This window comes from Micropterus salmoides, unplaced genomic scaffold (assembly GCF_014851395.1).
Source record: "Micropterus salmoides isolate LMB-PRFRI ecotype aquatic unplaced genomic scaffold, ASM1485139v1 Ms_hic_scaffold_21, whole genome shotgun sequence".
Classification (NCBI taxonomy): domain Eukaryota; kingdom Metazoa; phylum Chordata; class Actinopteri; order Centrarchiformes; family Centrarchidae; genus Micropterus; species Micropterus salmoides.
This window is the reverse complement of record NW_024041262.1, coordinates 5,916,332-5,939,463: the sequence shown is the minus strand read 5'-3', so window position 1 is coordinate 5,939,463 and position 23,132 is coordinate 5,916,332. Positions and strand designations below refer to the sequence as shown.

Genomic DNA, 23,132 nt, shown 5'->3' with positions numbered 1-23,132 from the left:
CCACTAAGCTAAATCTTCAGACCAAACCGAAGTCATTCTGTGGACATTTATCTTCACACAGCTCCCTCTGGAGCCACAAAAGACTTTTAAACAACTTTTTTATACAGCAGTACTCCCCAACACCTGTAATCAGAAAATGATGTGTAATAGTGGTTTCTCCTTAATTCCAAAATTTCACATGTGACAGTTTGAGAAAGACAGGCCCAGATCCCCACTAGTAATTAAACACGTGTATTTTTACTAAAACCTTCCACCAAATTGTATTGAAACATATTTAAAATATCTGGTTTTGAACAGGACTAACATAACATCCTCGGCAGCGGTAAATAATGCAATCTCAACACAGTTGAAAAAAAGCTTTATTATTTTAACATAAATATGCTAAACAGAACTACATGTGGGTTTTTTTCCCCCAACTCTGTGAGTGAGTGTGTGTCTCATAATCAATATATTCCATAGGTGTGCTCCTTTCCATCTCGGTATCTGTCCAGGTAGCGTAGGGGCTGTCGATGAGGGTATCTGACCTGTGGAGGGTGGTACACTGGAGGGCGGATAAACTCAAACACCGGCTCCCTCATGTCTGCAGGGAGAACATACAACAGATGGGCAAGTGTCACACAAACTTTGTACATGTCTGTTCTGAAATCAAAGTCACAGCAAGTCTTTTTTTTAAGTTTTTGTAAAATGACCAAACTTGTTACTAGTTACAATGTTTGTGAACACTGGTGTGACTCACTGAGCGTGTTGTGAAAGGTGTTGGTGACAGATTCATCCCACTGGCACTGGAAGAAGGCCAGGCCTGCAGGCGTCATGTTGTCCTGGTGCTTCCTGTAGAAATCAACCGTCTTAAACGTACGCTCCACCAGAGAATGGCTGTGGATGAGAGGTACCACATGATTAGTGTCTTTGTTGCTCTATCAAACATGAACTAACACACGTTAAACAGATTCAATTAGAGAGTAAACACTAGTTATATCTGGTTCTAGTTATATTTCATACTGTACACACAAATAATACTAAGAGCATCAGCTTCCTGTCTGTATGTTGGACATATTGCTCACCATGGCGACGGCCTGACATCCTCCTGGAAGTTGACGGGTCCCTCCTGCTTGAAGAGGACATATATGTAGCGGTGGAAGCCTGTTCCTCTGGCAGGTATGGGGGGCAGGTACTGACATAGCTCCTCTCCGGCCTGCACTTTTCCGCCTGGTATGTTCCCTCTACAGAAACCCAGGTCATTTGAGGTTATAGGCTAGTGCTTACAAATGATTTAAAAACTGTATCTACTCCTTCTACCTACATAAAAAAATCCAAATCTATAATAATGCAAATGCTCATTAAAGGTGACTAGGAGGTTTCAAGTTTCATTTGAGTAAAAAATGACTTAAGTGTACTTAAATGTCCTTGTAAAAGCACTTTGGTCAACATGCGTTTTTTTAAATATGTGCTCTATAAATAAGAGCACAACGGACTTGACTTGAAGTACTCACACTAGCCAGTGGATGTATTCTGCCTCGTTGTCCTGAAGGTGCTCATCTGAAAAAGAAGACCAGTTTTTTTAGACGTAGACCTAAAACGCAGTGTAGAGAGCTGCTGATTGTTACAATCTAGTGGTCCATTGCCTCCTCGGGGAAAGCTGATGCTTACCTGGACAGGTGAGCAGAAGAGTCCACAGGGAGCCCTCCTCAGCATCAAAGCTGATCTGAGGGACAGATGCTGCCTGAAAAATACAGATACAGAAGGAAGAGAGGGAATGAAGTGTTAGAAAAGGGAAACAGATAGTTTAACTTTAAGTGGCCTTGAACCTTAGAAAATCAATTACAGAGCTAGATTAGGACATGGTAAAACTTCCATTCTTTTAACGTACTCCAGTAGGCGTTAGCTGATTGCCATAATGCACTTGGCCACTGTTGTCCTGGTTATAGCAGATGTGAAGTGAGACTTGAGGTAGAAAATAGGCCATGGGGAAGAGATCTTTGAAGACTCCATAGTGTTCTGCCAGTCTCTTTATATGAAACGGACCACTGCTCTTCTCCCACGTTTCCTGCACTCGATCCAGAGGGATCTTTACTGTAGGAAAAAAAGAGAAACATTACTCCACCGAACCACCACAGAGAAACTAAATTTTCAATGAGACGCTCAAGTGTGGTCTGCATGTGCGCTTACATGTGCGCAGTCGAGAAGCCCTCTCCAGCTCAGCGTTCCTTTTGTTGTCCTTCATCACCTGCCTCCTCTCCCTCACTTCTTTGATCCTGCCGGGGCGATAGTATGGCAGCCCGATGTCCACTCGCTCCGCACCTGCAACAAAACAAAACTGTTTTGATGCTGCAGCGCTTTCAACAGTCACAAAATAAAATCCTTGACCAACCATTTTGCCATGCCCTTTTGACCCCACCAAGGGAATCCCTGTCAACAGTAGCGTCCCCCTTAATCTCTCACCATGCTCTGGATCAGCTTTTTCCACGTAGCTCCTGTAGGTCTTCCACCAGGCAGGTCTGTTCTTTGCCTCCTGCGCTTGTCTGAGGTAACGAGTGTAGCTGCGATACTTCTCTAACGACTCCAAGTTTTCAACCTCGATCTCCTCATTTGGCATTGGACCCAAAGGAGGTATCCGTCTGCAGAGGAACGCTGTAATGTCGAAACGTCCCCATCAGTTAGTTAGTTACACAAAACATTTTTTGTCATGTTGTCTGTTTATTCCTGCCATAATACATCACTTTAGAGATTGCAACATTTTAATTCAAGGGTTTTCATTTGTTTAGATTGCTAATTTACAGTGATTGTGGACCAGATTATCAGATTATATATTATGTATTTATTTTCTGGTTAAGCTACCACAGCACATCCTGTATCCATGAGAAACCCCATTCAAATATTTGATAATTTTATGTCAAGAAGGAATGTGATACAAAACGAATTTAAAATGTTTCCTGTTCATTTAAGCACATTTATAAATATACACCCAGTACGTTTCATGTTTGGTTTCGCCTAGTGTTTCCGCAAGCCAATAGTGGGGACTAATGCCCAAAATACAGGGACATTTTATTGTCAATGGGAACTGATTTGTGATTTGAATGACCCCATCTATCAGTGCGGACACTGTAACTATTCTTGAGCTAGGTCTCCTATATTGTTCTTAAGAAATTTTCCTTTTGTCGACCAATAAATTCACATGTAATTAACATACTTCTCTATTGAGTAACGTTGTGGCAAAATGTCTTTCTCCACAGAAGAGGAGAGCATGTAACAGGAGTCTGCTTCAAACTGATCTAACGTGATCACTATTGCATGTACTGAAGCCCGGGCGCGAACTCTATATGTAAACAGAATATAATTTAACAATATCGTTACAATACCTGTTTTGACAAATGTCCTCGCATTATTGACCCCTAAATCTGTCCCACTTCGCAAGGCAGCGGCGCAAACCGTGCGCAGCGCCATCTTGGAATGAATGTTGGCTCTTTTTTTCTTCTTTTTATGTAAATACGGTGGCCCGAGAGGAGCAAATCTTATCCTTGCAACTTATGTTTAACTTATTTACATCTGCAGTGCTGACGACAACATGTATCAAGGTAACTTTCATGGTATAATCAGATTTCTTTAATTATTATTTTTAAGAAATTTTAGCACACGTTTATCGTCATTTTAAATGATTGTTAAACCAAACGCGATTAGTTGTAATGTTACAATGTAGCGACAGAGAGTGAAAATTATTGCAGATTTAATGTAACACTGTAACACTGTGAACCTGTCACATGTGTTAGCGTGTAATACACGCTAGTAACGTGTACCGTTGAGTCGTTTGTGCGTTTACGTTTTCCCCCAACAGCACGTGAAGGCATCACCTTTGCGTCTGTCGTCATCAGGGACCCTTCGTCTGACGGGATCCACACAGATGCTGTGCACGAATGTATCTGTAGAAGTGGTAAGAATTAATATTGAGTCTTTTTGTGTTACAGCTAGGCGGTGAGTGAAAATGTGCGCTAAAATTCAGTTCAGTCACCATACTGTTTTAATATTTTAACCCTTACTTGTCCCTAAGAGCCCTAGCTATCGTGAACTGACTTGATACCACCAGGCTAGCGTTAGCTAACGTTAGCTTTCCCTTCCACTTGGTTAAGTTAATGTGTGGTAGCCAACGAGCCTTGTATTGATGCTTGGCCGTGGGTTTGCTGTTTCCCAGTCTGATACCTGGCACTAACAGAAAGGGACAGGAAGGTTTTTCTGCCATTCTGAGAAACTGTTTCTATACAAAGGGCTTGATATGTGAAATTAACCTCTTAGTACAGAGAGGTTAGGCAGTAAACTACATTACTGTCATTATATGGTAACGTTACAGATATGATATACTAATATGTTAGAGATCTATCATGTCATGACCTTTTCCTTCTTTCTTTCAGAGAGGTGTCTGCTCTTTCTTCAGAGATGGAGAATTCAAACCTGACCTGTGTCATATGCCTGGAGCGTTTCCGAATCCCTGTAACCATCCCCTGCGGTCACACCTTCTGTCAAGTATGCATCACCATTCACTGGGACACCAAGAGCAAGTCTGATATCGGACCTCAGTGCCCCATCTGCAATGAGAAGTTTACCGCCAGGCCCGTTCTCAAGCGTAATGTGTCCCTGTCAGTCCTGACTGAGGCTGCAAGCAGCACCGGCGCCTCCTGCAGAGAGTCGCTCATGAGGGGAAGCGAAGGGGCGAGAGCCATGCTGCTGTGTGATCGGCACAAAAAGCCTCTGGTTTATTACTGCAGGCAGGACAAAATGTCTGTGTGCTGCGAGTGTGGCATCTCTGAATGCTTGAACCATGAAAAGGTCTTGTTGGAGGCAGAAAGGGAAAATCAACAGGTATAGTAACACAGTGCCACCACAGCATCTTAGCTGGGAGTGTGACACAGATTGTCAGTTCAGTTCTAACACTGCCACCTTGCTCCAGCATTAAAGGTGATTGTGATTGTGACTACATGAAGCCTACGGTCTCAGTTTGATGTGTTTTCTTTACAGCTGCTGCTGGAAAGGAAGAGTAAGGAGGTGGGGAAACTCGCTGAAGAGACACAGAAAAGTATAAATGACTTGGCTGAGAATATCAGTCAAGCTAAGGTAAACTCCTAGTGTAAGATGTGAAAGCTTAGTCATCCCATACTATGTTGTAGCCAGTTAAGTACTGTTAACTCTCGGTGGCGAACCACATTAGTACAACTCAGCACTTCCTGCAGCTGTCTTACTGTTAAAGCCAATTTTAATGGAAATCAGGCAATTGATTATCCTCCTCGAACACCCACAAAACTTAAAATGCATTTGCATGAATATGTTCAGGTCTTAACTGACAAAGCTGCAGCCCAGAAAACAATGAATCTTGATGTTATTTGAGAATGTAGACAAAAAACAGCAGGCTTATGATTGTGCATTTTCCATCAACAGGTGGCTCTTCAGCAGACTTCCACCTGGGTCAATGTCAAGTTCTCCACCCTGATAAAAATACTGGCTGAGAAGCAGGAGGCTACAGAGCTCTTCATTGAGGAGCAGTCAGACGCTGCCGTCAGAGAGGCGGAGGCGCGGCTAGCTGAACTTGAGGAGCGAGCTCAAAGACTCAGAGAGAGCCAGGAACAGATAGCAGCTGTACATACCCTCTCTGATACAGAGCTCATTAAGGTGTGTACCCCTGGGACTGTAATGTAACACTACAACTTCTGTTCTGTGATCTAAACATTTTGGGAATAGAGTATAGCTCATTCTACAAATTATGTATTGTCTCTCTCACCATTAGAGACATGATACGTCTCATGGCTTGGAGTTTACACATTCTGGAAATCGAGAGCCAGCTTAGTGTTTTAACTTTCCTGGAGTAAGGTTTCAAACAACGGACTTAACAGTAACACGGTATTCCATTGTGGAGAATTTCCGCACTTACACTTGTTTAGTTAAAAGTTAAAATCTGCAATTCCAGTTAAAGGTAAATTGGTTTGCACACAGAAAAGTAAAAGGCACAAAGGCTCTGAGTGCGAACCAATTTACCTTCTGCTGGGATTCAGTTCCACCAAATTGAGTTCCACACTCAAATAAAGAAACAGTCAGATGTCTGGAAAAGGATCGATTGTGCTCTGGCTTGTGCTGTAGGTGCTCTGTAACACAGTTAAAAGCACAATTGTGCAGACCTCTGTGTGTGCACTTTGCACTTCTCACCACAACCAACAGTGGGAATATAGCTTTCAGCATGGTGAATATTTCCACTGCTAGATGGCAGCAAAAGCAGGATTATACATCGTTTCTGTTTAAAGACTGCAAACTGCTAAATGACACAAAACTTTGATGATGACGTCTTTGAATCTTTGAAAAGCGCTCGTGAAATGAAGGGAATTAGTTTTTTGTAACTTTGACTGCATGTTTCTGTAGGGGATATTTGCAATGTGGAGGTCATGACATCATACACAGAACAACTCAACTCAGCCTAAAGTTCTACCTTTTGAAAGAGAATATGATAAAGATAATATTTATTAATCAGGTTGTAGTGGTGTTGACCTGGACTGCATTATACAGAGGTAAGTATACAAGAGGTAAATCTATTGTTTTGCACAGCCCATTTACAAACATAAGAGGAAATAATATTAGAATTACAGTTCAATATCATACAGTAATCACTAATGCTATGTTAACAGAGACTCAAGTCTGCAGTGTAGTTCATACACTTGTAACCTGAGAATTATCATCGTGATCAAAAGATAACATTTTGTTTTGTGTCTCCATATTCTGGCCATATGCACGCTGCAGCTCCCACAACACCTCTACTTCCTGTGGTTATCAATCACACCACATGCACTTAACTTGGTTCATCAAACTCAGCCTCCAAAGCATCAAGATCTTCTTTCAAATGCATGTCTCTTCCCAGGAATCAATGGTCATAGAAGTTCCACGTTTCAAGGACATTCCCACAGATGTAACGCAAACCCTTCAAGATCGATTAAACGGTGTCACAGATGTCCTGTCCCGAGTCTCCAAGCTGGTGTCTGAGGACCTGGACAAAGCCGTGAGCACCGCTGTGGGTCAGGACAAAGACGGTAACCGACCTCTGGGAATGATGATCCATCTGTAGCAATTCAGCTTCATTTGCCAGCAGTTTATTCCCCCAGTCTTTGCTATGTGTTCTCAAGCTTATCACTGGTCTCCAGGTTCTCCTCAGGATAAGAGGCCAATCCTAGCTGTGGTTCCCAGTCCAGCTGCTCCATGCCACCCCGGTGGGAAGGAGGGCCTCAATGCTTGTAAGTTGTATCTAACATTTTACACTGCATTTTAGTTTTTAGTATTTCTAGGGCACAAAAAAGACATTAAGAGCTATGCTAACAGTTTAACATGTCAACAGTGTAGATAATCAGTTCTGGCTTCAATCTGTCTGAATCCTTTTATTTCTCATTACAGACCGATGCTCTCTGACCTTTGACCCTCGCACGGCCAATGCACACCTGTCTCTGTCCCAGGAGAACCGGAGGGCGGAGCACCTGACCTCTGGTCCACGCCCCGTCCCAGCCCATGAAGCCCGCTTCGATCACACTTGGCAGGTTCTGTGCTTTCAGGGCTTCACCCACGGACAGCACTACTGGGAGCTGGAGGTGTCGAAGCCCTGGGCCTACCTCGGGGTAAAGAAACATGCACGTTGCGTTTGTACACAGAGTGGTTCAATAAAGTTGAGACAGACAAAGTAGCCAAGCCACATGGAACAGCAATCACAATATGCTTTTTTTTTTTCATGACTTCACACTGTATGGGTGAAAGTAAGACATCAAAGATAAAAGAGCTTCTAACTGCAGCAGTTAAAATGTACTGTTACAAAAAAGTATGTGGCACCATTTAGGTGGTAATTTTGGATAAACCAACCAACCTTTTTTCATTGATATTGAATTGCTGTATAACAAAGTAGAACTTAATTTCTTAAGTGGTCAGTCGGTCCACCACTTTGTCCAGACCGAATTATCTCAACGACCAGACGAATTGCTATGACGTTTTGTGCAGACATGCATGGTCCTCAGTTATATGATCTTAATAACTTTGGGGATGCCCAGACTTTTCCTCTAGCGGCACCGGTGTCAGGATTTGTGTAGCTCACGCCTGCCCTTTTCGACCTTTTAATGTCTACTAGTGTTGTAGTCAAGACCGCCCAAACCGAGACCAAGTCAAGACTAAGACCAGAGTTTATCGAGACAGAGACGAGACCAAGACTTTTAGGGGCTGAGACTGAGTCAAGACCAAGACCAGTTCCCCACATTACATGACAAACACAACAATATGTGGAACGAGATCATAGGTGCTTCTCAAATTGATCTGAAAGATCCACATTCCCATTAAAACACCCACATACAAACACTAAGAGCTGAAATCAACTTAACCATCTTTATTCAACACTCCTTTTGCTGCTTACCATGGCTGGTAGGGGTGACAGCCGTTAACGGTAACACATTTTTAATTAGGATTATTTGTTGCATTTGAAGCAATACGTTTTATATCCAATCAAAGTTAGGATTTTAACAAATAAATCAGACAATGCAAAAGCAATTTATTGATTTTCCCAGAGTTATGGTCTTGACTGGTCTTGAAATAAAATCCTGTGTCCTCAATGTCCGAAACCGAGACAAGACACTAATGTCTACAGTTAGTCTGCACAGCCTCACTGTTTCCTTCGTGCTGCACACAATTCACCCACATCTTCCTGCTTCTGATCAGGTAACCTACGAGACCATCCCCAGGAAGGAGAAGGGAAAGAGGTGCATGGTGGGTATGAACGAATTGTCCTGGAGCCTGCAGCTGGACGAGCATCAGCTCAGCGCCTGGCACAATGGCCGGCGTGAGACTGTGGCCGGCCACTCACAGCACAGCCGCATCGGCATGCTGCTGGACTACGAAGCGGGGACGCTCACCTACTACGGGGACGGGCAGACCAGGCTCCACGCCTTCCACTGTGCCTTCACCCAGGAGCTGTTCCCCGCCTGCTGGATAGGAGAGGGGGTCAGCATCACCCTCTGCTCTACATGAGCTGACTCACAAGGAAGCTCAGTAATAAGAAGCACTGTCAAACACGGGCACTAGCTGACTAAACATAGAGGATACCCCTTAAATATTCATTTCAATTCTTTTTTCTATTTACAGTGACTGCCTTCTTTCATTGATTTAAGCAGAAGAAGTAGCTGTGATGGACGTTCCCTCCCCAAAATTGGCCCCCTGGCTTTAGCTTATTCACACTTACTACATGACAATAACATAGCTAAAGAAGGTTACAAACTCTGGTCCTAAAGGCTCTAGTTTAAGGACAGCGCTACTTACTTCTGGTTTGTTTTGCTTTTCTTCAAAGTATTTGTGAAATAACCTTCAGTTTTAGATAGATGTCTGCTTTCAGGTAGGAGCAGACCAATCTCCAGAAACTCAGTACGTCAGACTAATTGTACTTTCACTACACAAAAATTAGTTTCCTTGATCTGCTGCAAGGCAAGATGCATTTCTAACTCGTCATGAAATCCACATGCATGCTGAGGTCACGCTGTTGTACACTGAGTGATTAGTTAGAAAGCAGAGCTTCTGAGGAGCAGTACAGTGGTATCAGGTTATCCATGGTGTCGCTGTAAGAGTGCTGAACTACAACTAAACTGACTACACCTGCGCTAGTTTCCATAACCCCCCCAAGTGTTAAATAAGTACAATTTGGTTGGTTTTAGAAATACACAACCTAAAAAAGGGAGACGGTGTGCGCTGCCAACTTGAGTAGCACATCAGATCAGATTTCACTGTGCGACTCTAGTCTGTTTTTGAAGAAGTAGTTAGAAATAATTTTTGGGAGATCTGCTTTCTTGCTGGGAGTTAGATGGTCAATACCACTTTTGTGTCTGTAGGTTACATAAGAAGCTACAGCCAGGAGTTGGTTAGCTTAGTGAAAGACTCGAAACATACAGAAACAGCAGTGGAGACTCCAGGAAGTCACTGCTCTAAAAAATTGTTGAGCACACGTCCCATAAAACCACAACCTGTCTTTTTACAATGTGAGTTTTGCACAGATTAAGGTTCTCATATCACAACAGGGTTGTATAATGAGATGAAGTTTGTCTGTTCCCTTTGTGATACTCACAAAGCAAATGTTAGATACAAAAATTTAAACATTTTAAACAGGAAATAAACTACTGTGCATGGTGCAGTGTTGAGGATGAATTAGTTAGAGTCTCACAGCCCTGGGGAAGAAGCTGCTCTTTAATCTTGTGGTACGACAGCACAGCAGTTTTAATTACCCGCTGCACATCCCATGCCAGTGTGTGATGTTTCCAGTCAGGATGCTTTCTATTTCTCTTCTGTAAAAGCTCACAAGAACTTGGCACAGGAATTTGGCCTTCTTTCTCAAGGAATTCAGTTGTTTCTGAGCTTTCTTCACCAACCTGGAGATGTGAGACGACCATGTCAGATTCTCTGTGATGCTGATTCCCAGGAACCTGAAACTGTTCACCTGCTCCACCTCAGCACCACTGATGTAGACAGGAGTGTGTGTCTTTACCTCCTTTTTCCTAAAGTCAACCATCAGCTCCTTGGTTTTGCTGATGTTGAGCAGTAGGTTGTTCTCTGAGCACCACTCTGCAAGATTATCAATTTCCTCCCGATATGAAGTCTCATCGTTGTTTGAAATCCGGCCGATGACGGTGGTGTCGTCTACAAACTTCACAACAGAGTTCTCTTCATGTCGGGGGATGCAGTCGTGGGTGTACAGCGTGAACAGGAGGGGGCTGAGCACACGGCCCTGGGGGGGGCTCCCGTGTTGAACACTAAGTGGAGGAGGTGAGTGTGCCAATCCAAACTGTCTGGGGGTCTGTTTGTGAGGAAGTCCAATATTCAGTTGCAGAGCGTGGTACTCAAGCCCAGAGTTTGCCGATCGGCTTCGTGGGGAGATTGTGTTGAATGCTGAGCTGAAATCCACAAACAGCATTCTGATGTAGCTGTTGGTTTTTCTCAAGGTGTGTGAGGGCTGAGTGGAGGGCAGTGGAGATGCCATCCTCTGTGGATTTAGATGGAAGAGTTTCTTCAGAGGTACTGGTTGATGGCTTGTGTTACCTTTGGACAGAAACAGATTAGCTGTTTCCAGTCTTTATTCTAAGCTAAGCGAACCATTAGGCATACAGACATGGTCTCTCAGCAAGAAAGCCAACAAGGAATTTCCCAGGTTTCCTCTTGGGATCAGAGCCTCTAATTTACCACGGCCTTTTTGCTATAAGCATTGCAAAAACAAGGCATTTGTTGAGGAAGTGCTAACACATAACTTTACAATATTGGCCATGCTGTCTGAAAATCTGGCAGTTCTCCTGGTTATACTTGAATTCTGAAATTTTAAGTTCAAGAAGAGGCCTACAGAAGAAAAACTAACAGTACTGTTCACGTGTGCACAAACCTCTCCCTATTTCTCCGATTTTTCCCCCCTCCTTAAACAAGTTCTTATCTCTGGTTAGAAATCAGTCCAAAGGAAAGTGGGAGCCAGTTAATCACGTGATGCGTACAGGACAATAAGGCACTACAGGATAGTCTGATTACAATTCAAAAAATATATTGTCCTGTTAAAAGTACCCACCCCCTGTTGTACAATAAGCAATGCAGGTGAAACAAAATCGTGGGTTGCTCATTACTACTGAAAATGGAACGCCATTATCACCATGGGACCTAAGCAAGAATGCACAAAGAAATCGCCCTGCCTGTACAGTCTTAAACCTGTGATGGAATCTGCTGTACTGTACAAATGTTTTTAATGGGCTTTTGGCCATTTTCTTTTATTTTTTTTAAATCATGAGCACTTCAAAGGCATAGCTGTAACCTTTGGAGTGTTGAGGTACTCCAGGCTCAGGGCATCATGCATCAGTCTTTGGGAAACTGCTGTGGATTTGCACAAGTTGTCCGAACGTGCAGACGAGGACTACTGACTGAGAAGGGAAAAGCACATTTCCAGGCTGTGTTGGCATAATGATGTAAAATGTAACCCCCTCCTGCTGACTCTGGAATATGCTGATGTTAAGTATGCGAACACACTATGCAGTGGTCAAAGTGGAATACCCATCATGTGTGAAATAGTATAGAAATAAAGACCGACAGTTCTGTTTCACATGAATCAAGATCCATTTAATAAAATCCAATCCAATGCATACATGCATTAGTTAAGATCGTGCTTTGTTTTTCTTACTTGAGCCATTTTACATGAATTATTCAATAAATTAGTTTGAAATAAATACAGAGCTTTATTATTGTTGTTATTATTATACACACAGCCATGACAGAGCAAATAGGAGCCCGATGCATAGCATTCTGAAAGTGCAAAGAATCAGCCACGGATGTGCCACAGATACAGTTTATAGATTAGTGACCATAAAAGGAAGGAAGAGTACAGGCTCAGATACTGAGGTGCTCGGATCAGATGCAAAGACTGACCTCAAACTGGAGAGTTAAGATCACGACCACAGAAAATAGAAACAGTGAGAAAATCCTCTAATGGTCTTGTTTGTTTCTATAATGTTTGAAATGTACGTTAGAAGAATGAAAGGTGAAGCAGGCTGGCGGCGGAGTCTGACCGTGTGTATTCTCGAATGTTCAGAGGTATGACAAAACAGGAAGTGACATCACTGGGCGACTGCTCTTCTCTAGTACATTATAAAGATAATCCCTCCTGGCAGCACGTCCCTACAGGCCCCGGTCGCCCTCACTCTGCTCTAATCTAGGATCAGGGACTCACTGCTGGGGCTCGACGTGGCTCTTAATCTTTGTGGTCCTCTCATCCATGAAAACATGTCAAAACAGACCGGGACCACCCTGCAGTCTGCCCTCTACAAAAGCTTCTTGTTTCACCCCCCTTCTAGGTTAGTGTTCTTGAGAAAATATCTCATTTTTAAACGTCTACATATTCAAGGCCTGTACACACAAATAATAGAAAAATAAATAACTGCATTCAGCTTGTCTCTGAATAGATTAGCAAAGTAATTAACACCATCAGATTTAGTGAGCAACCTAGCTGAATTTAAAGTTTAGGTGGCGGTATCATCCTTGGGACGCCTGCAATGGATGCTAAAGTAGCTGGTCAGGTTGTCACTACACTGGGAAAAAAAGCAATTTTGTCCTGAAAAATCTTGTTCCTCTCAAAGATCGCTACTAATATCCATCAAGTAAAAGTGCTTCTGAAGAGAATGAAGCTGATTACATCATATGAATCAATGAAGGGAATGTAAAAGGTATACGCTGAGGAGGGAAAGCGATGGAATGAGGAAAAAGGTGAAACTAAAAGGAATGACTTAAAAAGGAAAACTTTGGCCTTCCTGATGTCCAGTTAATGGAATGAGAAACGAGGTGATCCAGTAGGAGAGAGATTATGGGAGACACATGAATGAGGGGGAGATCGAGCACGTCTACTGGTTCTTCTTGTCTTCTGGAGGGGAGTAGGGAGGAGGCTTGTCCTATGGAGAGTGGAGAGAGAGGTGTTTGAGACGTCAGGACTGTACAGCGATCCATTCTGAGCATGTGCAAGGCCCTTTTTACACAGAGCGTGTCACAGACGCTATGAAAACCTACTGCTTCATCAAAAGGCCTTCACATCTACTGCGACACAAATTTAAAGACAGTTCTCCCGCATTAGTTCAACACATTTTTGCACCATGACAAAGGACAAGACTACAGAAATATCAGCCATGCTTGTTCTGCCAAGCTAACGTGTCAGTAGGTAGGGAGGGCTCTGTACTCTGCTGTTTCTATGGACTGTGTCAAAGATCATTTATTGTCCAGCAATCAATTTTCTTGATTGAGTAAGAGATGTCTTCAAACTGCTTGTTTTATCTGAGGAAAAGTACAAATCCCAGAGTGTGGTTAGCTCACTTGGTTGAGCAACCACCCGTGTACAAGGCTTGCTTCATGAGTCCTTAGTGCTGCGACCAGGGTTCAAGTCCTGCATGCGTCCCTTTGCTGCATGCGCCGCCTATCTCTCTCCCCGTTTTCTACTGTTATCCAACAAATATCCCACGGTATGCCTGTCACAATATATTATCATTATTATGCCAGAAATAATTGCGATAAATGATAGTCATTTTAAGATCATTTAATGCAAATGAAAATGCAGGTAACTTTTTATTCATGAGAATATTCAGATTTGAAAATAATATTAAAATATCTAAATAACAAATCAAATCAAATAAATAAATAATAATAAACCACATGAACAAGAACAAAAAATAAAATGGGACAATGGGCTCTTAACAACTGCATTAAATATGCTTAAAATTTTGGCACATTTAGTTGTATTGCTGCTTTTAGTTGCCACTGTTTTTAAACAAAGTCAACATACCAGCTCGTTTACATTAACGGGTTCTCCTCTCTCATTCAGCTTAAACCCAAAATGTTCCCACACTGGGGCTGTGGAGAGCAGTTTTCATATATTGTATGATACTTCGATAATGTAATTATTGTGACAGGCCTACCAAACAGTATTAAGTATATACTATTATATATTCTCATATTTGAGCTTGAACCTGCGAATGTTTGGCATTTTTGCTTGAAATATAACTTCAATTAGGTGCAAATTAATCCCCCTAAAAAACTGTGCTCTTAAAGAAAGAACTCCTAAAGAGCTTGATGTAAAATATTTGGAAAGAAGTGAAGCCTGCTTCTCTTTGGTGCCTTTTAAATTGACAAAAGCACTAGAAGCAATATTGATACTAGCTACATATAGTCGGGTGACAAATTCAAGGAAACCCTAAATAAGTGAGCGGAGAAAAACATCAAACAAACAAATGCAGATGTTTCCATAAGGGCACAAGTGGCAATTCAACAGCTACTGCACAAAAGTCGGGTGACACCCACAGTCTGCTCACACTGGCACAACCTAGTGGATCAATAAGTTCAACATCAGATGTGAGTGATGGAGGGCAGCTCACCTGTGGCAGGTACACATGTGTAGGAGGCAGTGTGGCACAGCTGGCGCTCGCTGCTGCCTCGGCTGCTTTGGCCTCCGCTGGGAACGACACGGGGAGTGAGAGAGGGAGGGGGACATTAATTAAACATGGTCTTACACTTAATCCCTTGGATATGTGAGATGACTGAGGCTTATCAAGCCTGAGTTACAAAATGTGCTGTAATAAGGAGGGGAAAAGGGAATGTAGGAAAAATTAGGGAGGCATTACGCTGCGGCTTGAATTAATAAAATTGATGACAGACAATGTGGAGTGAAATGTTGTTAACCAGCTAATACTAAGGATTTGTTAGTAGGTCGAGGTGATATGGTTAAATCAATGCTAAGATATTAATGAGAATTTGACAAAAAAAGACATACCTTAAAAAAGGTCCACTTACTGTACTACCCTTTTCTGTTTTCAACCACATCTTCATCTTCCTCAGGGGATGGAGTAAATTATTTCTTATACTCAATGCAACTAACGGTGTTCCACTGGTAACATTACACAACTAGAATTACCACCCCGCGGTTCTATGCCTCAGGTTGTAGTTTACATCCATGTCTGTCTGGAATATATGTAGTGAATACTTGGAATTAATTGCATAATAAGGTGTAAAGTGTATATAATATGAACATAATGAATGTATGATTCCAGTGAACATACTCTTGCTCTATATTCTTACAGAGTAGAGCTGCACAAAATGTGGTGCTTTTTTTCCCTCCCGCCCTTTTTATTAGCGAAGCCTCTCTTATGAGCTGTAGGTAAAAGTCACTCACAGGATCACGATTAGCTAGGTCCGGCCGTGTGATTTTGATGACGCTCGAAATTCAGGAAGTGAAAGGCAGCATGGCCGAGATGGAAGGAAAGCCCGTACTGTGCTAATTATTGTTTACTCATTGCGTTGACACAGTCAGCATGTGTGTGAATTGCCCCATTTCATTCCTAAGTTATGGCTAAAGACCTATTTCGAAGTCACATTGCGTCACCTATTCAATGACCGACCAACTGTTAAATTTCGGTTCAATTATTGACTTATGGCAAAAAATGTCTTTTGTGAGGTCACAGTGTCCATTGACAACTACATTCTAAATCAGTTCATCCTTGAGTCCATGTGGATTTGCATTTAAAGTTCCTGAGATATCACATTCACACGAATGGGACGGACAACCCGAAGGACGCCGGCCACTATTTTGGTAACCAATTAATTGTTTAAGTCTATAGACCCAGCTTCTAAACTGCTTGCCTTGTACAATAACAAACTTAATATACAAAGAATCTGAAGACATCGTGTTGGTTTTATGTGTTGTGATGCGATTGTCACTATTTTATAGAACAAGTTAAATTTTTATTATAATTTAATTTATTTTTTTATTATATACCAAAAAATACTAGTGATTCTAATTGCTAAAGGCAAATCTGTCGCTAAGGTGAGCTTCCTAACGAAACTCTGAGCCATCACTGTCTTTACTTTTTCATTTTTATTTACACCTGGAGTGAACCTGAGATACAACCACCCAGTTTCAAATCAGTCAGAGCCTCTTTGCCAGACTCACCTGCTGCTGAGGAGGGGAGGTCTGGGTCATGTGGGGGCTGCTGGCCCAGAGGAGCAGAATAAGGAGGCGGAGGTATGTAGGCGGCAGAGGCATCAAACGCTGGAGGGCTGGGGTAGAATCCATCTGGACAGCAGGAGCACAGAGTTGACAATTACTCCAGAAGATTACTTCAAGACCTAAAGGGGATTTGTAGCAAGAAATCAAGGTGATAATGACAACGGTGGCAATTATTACCTGGTGGAGGAGGGTTGGTGAAAGAGTAGCCGGGCGGAGGACCAGCAGGGTACATCCCGTTAGCAGGGGGAGGGGGGTAAGAGTAGGCGCCGTTGGCCATATAGGGGCATCCACCAAACCCAGAAGTCACTGGCTGACCTCTTGACGCTGCAAGATGAAAAGCAAGGGGACATGCCAAAATATAAAGAAACTATAGAGGGCAATCAGCCAAACAGTAGTCTGTCCTGTAGCAAGAATTTCATAATACTGTGAGTGTTGCTTTTTAACCGCACCCTGAGCTGCAACCTGCAGCATGTACTGGCCAAACTCTATAGCTCCTCCAGCAGCAAAGATGAGCTTGAACGTAGCACTGCCCTCCCAGCCACCTGGAAGAGAGACAACACAAAGAGGAATCCATGCAGTTACTGTGTGCTGAACAAACTGACAGACACATACTGTATGCACCTCACACACATATCTACCTACCTCCAGGCTCCGCGTTGACAGTGCCCTTGATGTAATTGGCTCCCAATACAGGTTGTTTGACCTCGCAGCTCTTCATCAGGTAGAAGGGCATCATGAAGGACTGCAGTGCATCCCGGCCTTTAGTCAGAAAGATCACCTGGGAGAACACAGCAGCAATTAACATCATCGCATCACTCACATGACGTCGGAACGCTGTGTCCATGTTTCCCTACTACCGTGTAATACCTAATACTACTTAGAGGAATCAGAGGTCTGCAGGTTGTGCAGTATGCATTCAGTAACATGAGGCTGTGGGTAAATGACAATATGTGGGTCTTGTCTCTCACCCTGTATGGAGTTAGGTAGATGCTGCCCTTTTTGCTCTTTCTGAAGGCTTCAGGGAGACTGTCCGCATCACAGAAAACCAGCTCCACGTTATCATAGTTCATCAACAGACTGGTGACAGAAATAGACACAAGAAACAACCACTGGTTAAGCAAAGTAACTGCTGATCAGTGGAAATCACAATTTGATGATGAAACAATAATTTTATGACATATTGTGTAAAACTAAATATCAACAGCGTTTTGTTTGATTCAAACCCCACTTTCATAATATATGACCTGACAGCTTGAAATGAGATCACTGGGTTATTGTGCAACTGTCCAGTTACTAAAAATGGCCCATCCCTTGCTTTCAGTAAATAGTACTATGATAAAAGGATTAGGCTTATACATGTCAGAGCTTACTAGTGGTTCTGGTGAGCTGTAATGGGTTGTTGTTTATCGTTACACTCCAGTGTGTTCTAGAAGAAGCTGCCACTCATGTTAATTCATGAAACTGTGGTGACTTGGTCTGGATGTGACTAAACAAAACAAACCTTTCATTACAGAGCAGGCCAGAGAGCAGATGGTGCGGACAGTAAGCAATGTAGCAGCACGGCATTGCAATGAATGCTAAGTTACTCTTGCAATGCTAAGTTACTCTTGCAATGTGATTAAATACAGTTTTAACCTCGATACATCTGTTTGAATATCACATTTGTAAACATTTATGTAACCACATGTGAAGCCCGCTACGGTTGACTGCAGTGGTGATATAACAGGTTGAAGGCCATGTTTGGGCTGCGAGTCCGGGACCCGGTTCCGTAAACTGCAACGCGACTATTCCATTCAGAAACATGGCGTTATAACTAATGTAGCCTTGTTTGCCTACTAGCATTTATGTATACATTTAGTGTCGTTTTGCAATGATTATGAGCCACTTTACAATTTGGCTTATTTGTTCAAATAAAATGACGAGTATAATATGACTGCTTCACGGTGCTCGCAATATGTTTTGTCATTAAGTTAGCGTTAGTTAGCTCCGTGTAACGTTACCAGTCAGAAATGTTGCCAGTGCTCCTGGTAATAAAGTAAATCACCAGTTAGCAGAGGCACATTTTCTGTCTTCCTTTTTCAGTGAGTTTGGTGTGACGTCCTCCCCAGAGAGAGCCTAAAAACTTGTCCGCCTGCTAGCTAGCCCGTTGCACTCTGTACTGTTACCTCTCACTGTTGTTGACGATGACTCCGCCGGACTCAGAGTGGTTCTGGTTCAGAGTCATGTCGACGTGCCTACAGACTCTCGACAGCTAAAAAAAGGTACAAGGTTGTGTTCCTCTGGCAGAAAAAGGATCTGCAGGCCTGTCCGCAACGGTTGTTGTGATGATGATGATGCCGCTGGTGGGTTTGGTGGTTTGTGTTGCACCTGCTCTTCCGCCGTACGCGTGACACGCCCACAACGTGACGTCACGCAACCTTAGGACGTGTGTATTGAAATAAGGAGATTTGTGTGTTAGAAATATTAAAGGGTCACACTTGGATATGATTGAATGGGGACAAGGTAAACAATAAAGTAAGAGAAGTTTCCCGAAGGTTCTATTCCGAATATACGGGTATTATTCATAGACTGCATCAAAAGTTATTATCCATATAGCCTACCTGGAAAAGTTTGGTAGGACACTGAATAGTTAAGTCGTTTTTTTTTGTGGATCAGAAAAAGGAAACTATTTTGCCATCTTTCCTAAAATATGCACACATTTTTTGGACAGATGCTAACATTTTACAGACACAGATATGGCCAATTAAGCAGAGTTGTTATTACTACTACTACTACTAAAGAATTGCTGTTCTATTGATGTTTTGCACAGATCAAAGAACTGTTTCACCATGCATCTAAAAAAGAGGCTGCTATCACAGTTGTTATTGCCCGTCCTTGTCTATGGAGACATTGTGTATCAAAATGCTTCAAAAAACTGAGCTGGCAAAAGTTGATGTCATATTTAACAGTTTATGCAGATTTACCGTCAGTTGTCACTTTCAGGCTCACCACTGCGTAATGTACAATGTACAGCTTTCTCTCTAAAATATATTAGACGACAGCTGGTACCAGTTTCTTTTCAAATGTGTTCATTTCAAATATCCTGTTTACGTACAACAGCTATTCATAATTCTAATCCTATTTTTTCTCTTCAGTAACCATCTCCTCTTTCATGTTCCAAAAACTTCACTTGAAAAAGGACAAAAAGAATTCAACTTTAAGATTCCTAGAGACTGGAACTGGAACCAATCTCTGTGTTATCTAGGTTAATTAAAAAATGCTCAAAATGCTCTTACCGCTCACCTCACAACAGAATGCTCCTGTTAAATTTCATTTTACTTACTGTCATACTGTACTGTTTTAACACTAGTGTGGGTGTCTAAATTCTGTGCCGTGGGCATGGTGCCTGAGTGAGTGTGTTTTGTTTTTGCATTTTTTTAATGAGTCACATTGTAACTGTAACTATGTCTGTTGTTTGCTGCATATTGTTTTGTCTTCTGTTGTTGTATGTCTTTGGTCAGGACCCCCTTGAAAACTAGATGGTACATCTCCAGTGTTTTTTTTCTGAAATGTTTTTGCCAAGAATAGATTGGCTTTGGCACAACAGTTGGTTAAGTTTTTTGAAAAAGTTAGATTTACATCTGTTAAAAGAGTGAATTCTTATTTCATGGTGACAGAGCGATTCCCACCCACTCAAGAGGCAGATAATCTGTTCCAGATAAGTTACAGGCCAATATGACAATATTATGTCAAACAGAGGGACACACAAACACTTTAAATGCTTAGTTGTAGGAATAGGACAGTGCCATAACATTTACTGTATGATTTCTTGTGCATGCCCAGTATAAGGCCTGTGCCTCTTACGGTAAGGAGCAGGGCTTCTCAGAATGAGTCAAGGAAGGGAGAGCGGTCAGGTTGCAAAAGTACCCACATACTTGTGAAAGACGCAACAAGACACACATTCATGATGTGGATTGACAAACAACAGTGGAGGTCTTTGTCTGTCTGGCCCTTGTCTTTCTCTGACTACACACACACACACACACACACAGAGTCTAAACTACTTTAATAAAGTTATCATTTCAAGTAAAAATGCAACAAATTCACTTGTTGTTGCCTCTGGAAAGAACATATTTGCTGGTTTGTCTTTTATGGCGGTGGAATTTGAGTTTCTTTGGGTTCGATTCAATTCAGTTTTATTTATATAACGCCAAATCACAACTACAGTTATCTCTGAACGCTTTTCATAAAAGAGCAGGTCTAGACCGTACTCTGTGACGTTATTTACAGAAATCCAACAGTTCCCACCAAGAGCAAGCACTAGGTGACAGAGGCAAGGAAAAACTTCCTTTTAAGAGGCAGAAACCATCTGCTTTGGCCGGTTGGGGGTGAGGGAGAGAGAGAGGGAGGGAAATAGCCATATCTCCTCCTTATCAGAGGGAGTGAGGAATGGGGGGTAGGGAGTAGCAGCCTACACAATATACACACAGAAGTACAGACAGTAAAGGTGATGTTGCTACAGACTGACTGAATCATAGTACAGATATTTATAGTAATGGTAATGATAATAACAACAGTAATAATCACAATAGGACTAGTAACAATAGTTGTTGTAGCAGAGGGTGTCGAGCAGGAACACAGGGGCAGCAGGTGACTCGCAACCACAGATCCAGACTCCACAGCTCCAGAGCCAGAAACACCTGCAGGAAGTGATAGGAGGAGAGAGGAGAGGGACGAGAAAGCACAAGACTACCGGAAAGGGGAGAAGTTGTGTTAGTAACATGCAATAATGGGATGAGGTTGCATACAGAGGGAGAGAAAGTAGAGGAGAGAGGAGCTCAGTGCATCATGGGAAGTGCTGCGGCAGTCTAGGCCTATAGCAGCATAACTAAGGGATGGTTCAGGACTCACCTGAGCCAGCCCTAACTATAAGCTTTATCAAAGAGGAAAGTCTTAAGCCTACTCTTAAATGTGGAGATGGTGTCTGCCTCCTGAACCCAAACTGGAACCTGGTTCCACAGGAGATTATGTACATTGGTCAGACAAAACAAGCAATTTGAATATGTCAATTGGGCAAAATTTTGACAGGCATTCTTTAATCTACTAAATAATCAGATAAAAATATTAATGGATAGGCTAATGAAAACAATCGTTAGTTGCAGCCCTACATAAAATATTTTTTATATTGTCCCATATTTTTCGCTATATATCTAAGAATTTTGATTTTACATGTACAAAGTAAATCTACTGTTTAAGTTATTTTACATTAATACTACACTAACACTATACCATTTTGTTTTTGTTTTTTTACAATGGTGTAAGATAAGTATAAGAGCAAGCTTAACTAGCTACCTAACTAGCTTGCTGAAATAGCTAAACAGAGTCAACTACTTAGCACAAAAGTATTGCAGTATTATAATTACAGTAAACAAAACATGTAATAGAATATATACAAGCAGTTGAGTTTAAATCATTTTTCACATTTAAGGAAAAATCACCTTCATGTACAAACAAATTGTAATGAGGTGTGGAAATATTTAATTATCGTACAAGTTGTTACATATTTCTCTTTGTGGTTAGTTTAATAAGTTTTGTAATTTTAGATTTCAACAGCTAATCCAGATGGTGACAAAATGTACCCCCATTTTACAAGCGCAATGGTCAGTAAAACTGTAGAAAGGTGTGTAGAAACAGATATACAGATACAGAAATAGATATAGAAACTGGGGCAAACCAACCCAAACCACAGAGTGACTGCTCTCATGTTACATGGCGCCTCATTACCTCATTCTTCTGCAGTTAATCATTCGTCATGTGAGATTAGATTTACCTTATCAGCAATCAAAAACATGAGGGTTTCTAGATCCTAGTGATCTTTATTAGATTAGAACATTTTATAGACCAAACAATTAATCTAGAAAATAATCAACAGATTAACAGATAACTTGTAGTAGTTGCAGCCCTGCTCTAAATACACTGATTAAAATGTCTTCTTTTCACTTTTCCATAAAGATTTTTAATTTATTTTCCTGCTCCATTCAGCTAAGCATTTATTTCTTATAGAAGATTTGTCTTAATGGACCAAACCACTCTTTTTTATTCAAGTTTTAGCTCCTTGTTTTTTACTACTTAATTTTACTGCATAAAGGATTCATCCTGACCATGGATGTCTGTACAAAGTTTTGAGATATTTTAATGTGAATCACAGTGGTGAAACGACCAACCAACAGACTGACAGACAGACAGTGCCATCCCTAGAGGCATGCTGCCGGCGTGGCTAAAATATCAGTTAACAGACTCTTAAAACTTCTTTGAGTTGTGTAGTCCATTATGTTGAGTGGTAATCTAGTTTAAGGTGAGGCAAGTTTATTTTTATAGCACATTTCAACAACAAGGTAATTCAAAGTTCTTTAAATAAAACATAAGGTCAACATAATAAGACATTTAAAAAAAAGTGTCAAATACAAAATAAAAACAAGAGATTAGATTTATCATGGCGTCCATGGTCATGATGCTAACAGTTAAATAATAACAGTAGGCCTGGGCAGCAACGTCACATGCAAAACCCTAACTATGATTACAAACAAGGAGTAAACAAGGAATTTGT

The 23,132-nt window shown here is 41.7% G+C and overlaps 3 protein-coding genes across 3 annotated transcripts; 1 reads left to right on the top strand and 2 right to left on the bottom strand.

The window, feature by feature from the left end:
- Positions 1-410: 410 nt before the first annotated feature.
- On the bottom strand, positions 411-3,485 carry mrpl38 (mitochondrial ribosomal protein L38). Its single transcript, XM_038735450.1, has 9 exons — positions 3,357-3,485; positions 2,440-2,628; positions 2,167-2,298; positions 1,868-2,070; positions 1,648-1,720; positions 1,491-1,536; positions 1,062-1,220; positions 737-873; positions 411-580 (listed from the first exon to the last, which is right to left on the bottom strand). The coding sequence occupies exons 1-9, from the start codon at positions 3,439-3,441 to the stop codon at positions 444-446; spliced, it is 1,161 nt and encodes a 386-aa protein (XP_038591378.1). The 5' UTR covers positions 3,442-3,485; the 3' UTR covers positions 411-443.
- A 357-nt stretch (positions 3,486-3,842) lies between these two features.
- On the top strand, positions 3,843-12,165 carry trim65 (tripartite motif containing 65). The gene is made up of 8 exons (XM_038735449.1): positions 3,843-3,925; positions 4,401-4,848; positions 5,005-5,100; positions 5,422-5,652; positions 6,887-7,055; positions 7,167-7,256; positions 7,414-7,631; positions 8,713-12,165. Exons 2-8 carry the CDS (start codon positions 4,426-4,428, stop codon positions 9,019-9,021), a joined length of 1,536 nt encoding a protein of 511 aa, XP_038591377.1. The 5' UTR covers positions 3,843-3,925; positions 4,401-4,425; the 3' UTR covers positions 9,022-12,165.
- Positions 12,110-18,934, bottom strand: wbp2 (WW domain binding protein 2). Its single transcript, XM_038735451.1, has 8 exons — positions 18,712-18,934; positions 17,515-17,623; positions 17,189-17,324; positions 16,996-17,088; positions 16,724-16,870; positions 16,490-16,612; positions 14,919-14,995; positions 12,110-13,448 (listed from the first exon to the last, which is right to left on the bottom strand). Exons 1-8 carry the CDS (start codon positions 18,768-18,770, stop codon positions 13,401-13,403), a joined length of 792 nt encoding a protein of 263 aa, XP_038591379.1. The 5' UTR covers positions 18,771-18,934; the 3' UTR covers positions 12,110-13,400.
- Between the last annotated feature and the right edge of the window lie 4,198 nt (positions 18,935-23,132).

Bases quoted from the DNA above. Each gene is read 5' to 3' on its own strand.
- wbp2 (XM_038735451.1), bottom strand. From the start codon at position 18,770: ATGACTCTGAACCAGAACCACTCTGAGTCCGGCGGAGTCATCGTCAAC. The intron at 17,089-17,188 runs GTAGGTAGATAT...TCTCTCTTCCAG, and splicing joins TGTCAACGCGGAGCCTGGAG to GTGGCTGGGAGGGCAGTGCT. The intron at 16,871-16,995 runs GTGCGGTTAAAA...TTCATCTTGCAG, and splicing joins GCTGCAGGTTGCAGCTCAGG to CGTCAAGAGGTCAGCCAGTG.
- mrpl38 (XM_038735450.1), bottom strand. From the start codon at position 3,441: ATGGCGCTGCGCACGGTTTGCGCCGCTGCCTTGCGAAGTGGGACAGAT. The intron at 2,299-2,439 runs GTGAGAGATTAA...GTTTTGTTGCAG, and splicing joins AAAAGCTGATCCAGAGCATG to GTGCGGAGCGAGTGGACATC. The intron at 1,537-1,647 runs GTAAGCATCAGC...CTTCTTTTTCAG, and splicing joins TCTTCTGCTCACCTGTCCAG to ATGAGCACCTTCAGGACAAC.
- trim65 (XM_038735449.1), top strand. From the start codon at position 4,426: ATGGAGAATTCAAACCTGACCTGTGTCATATGCCTGGAGCGTTTCCGA. The intron at 4,849-5,004 runs GTATAGTAACAC...TTTTCTTTACAG, and splicing joins CAGAAAGGGAAAATCAACAG to CTGCTGCTGGAAAGGAAGAG. The intron at 7,257-7,413 runs GTAAGTTGTATC...TTCTCATTACAG, and splicing joins GAAGGAGGGCCTCAATGCTT to ACCGATGCTCTCTGACCTTT.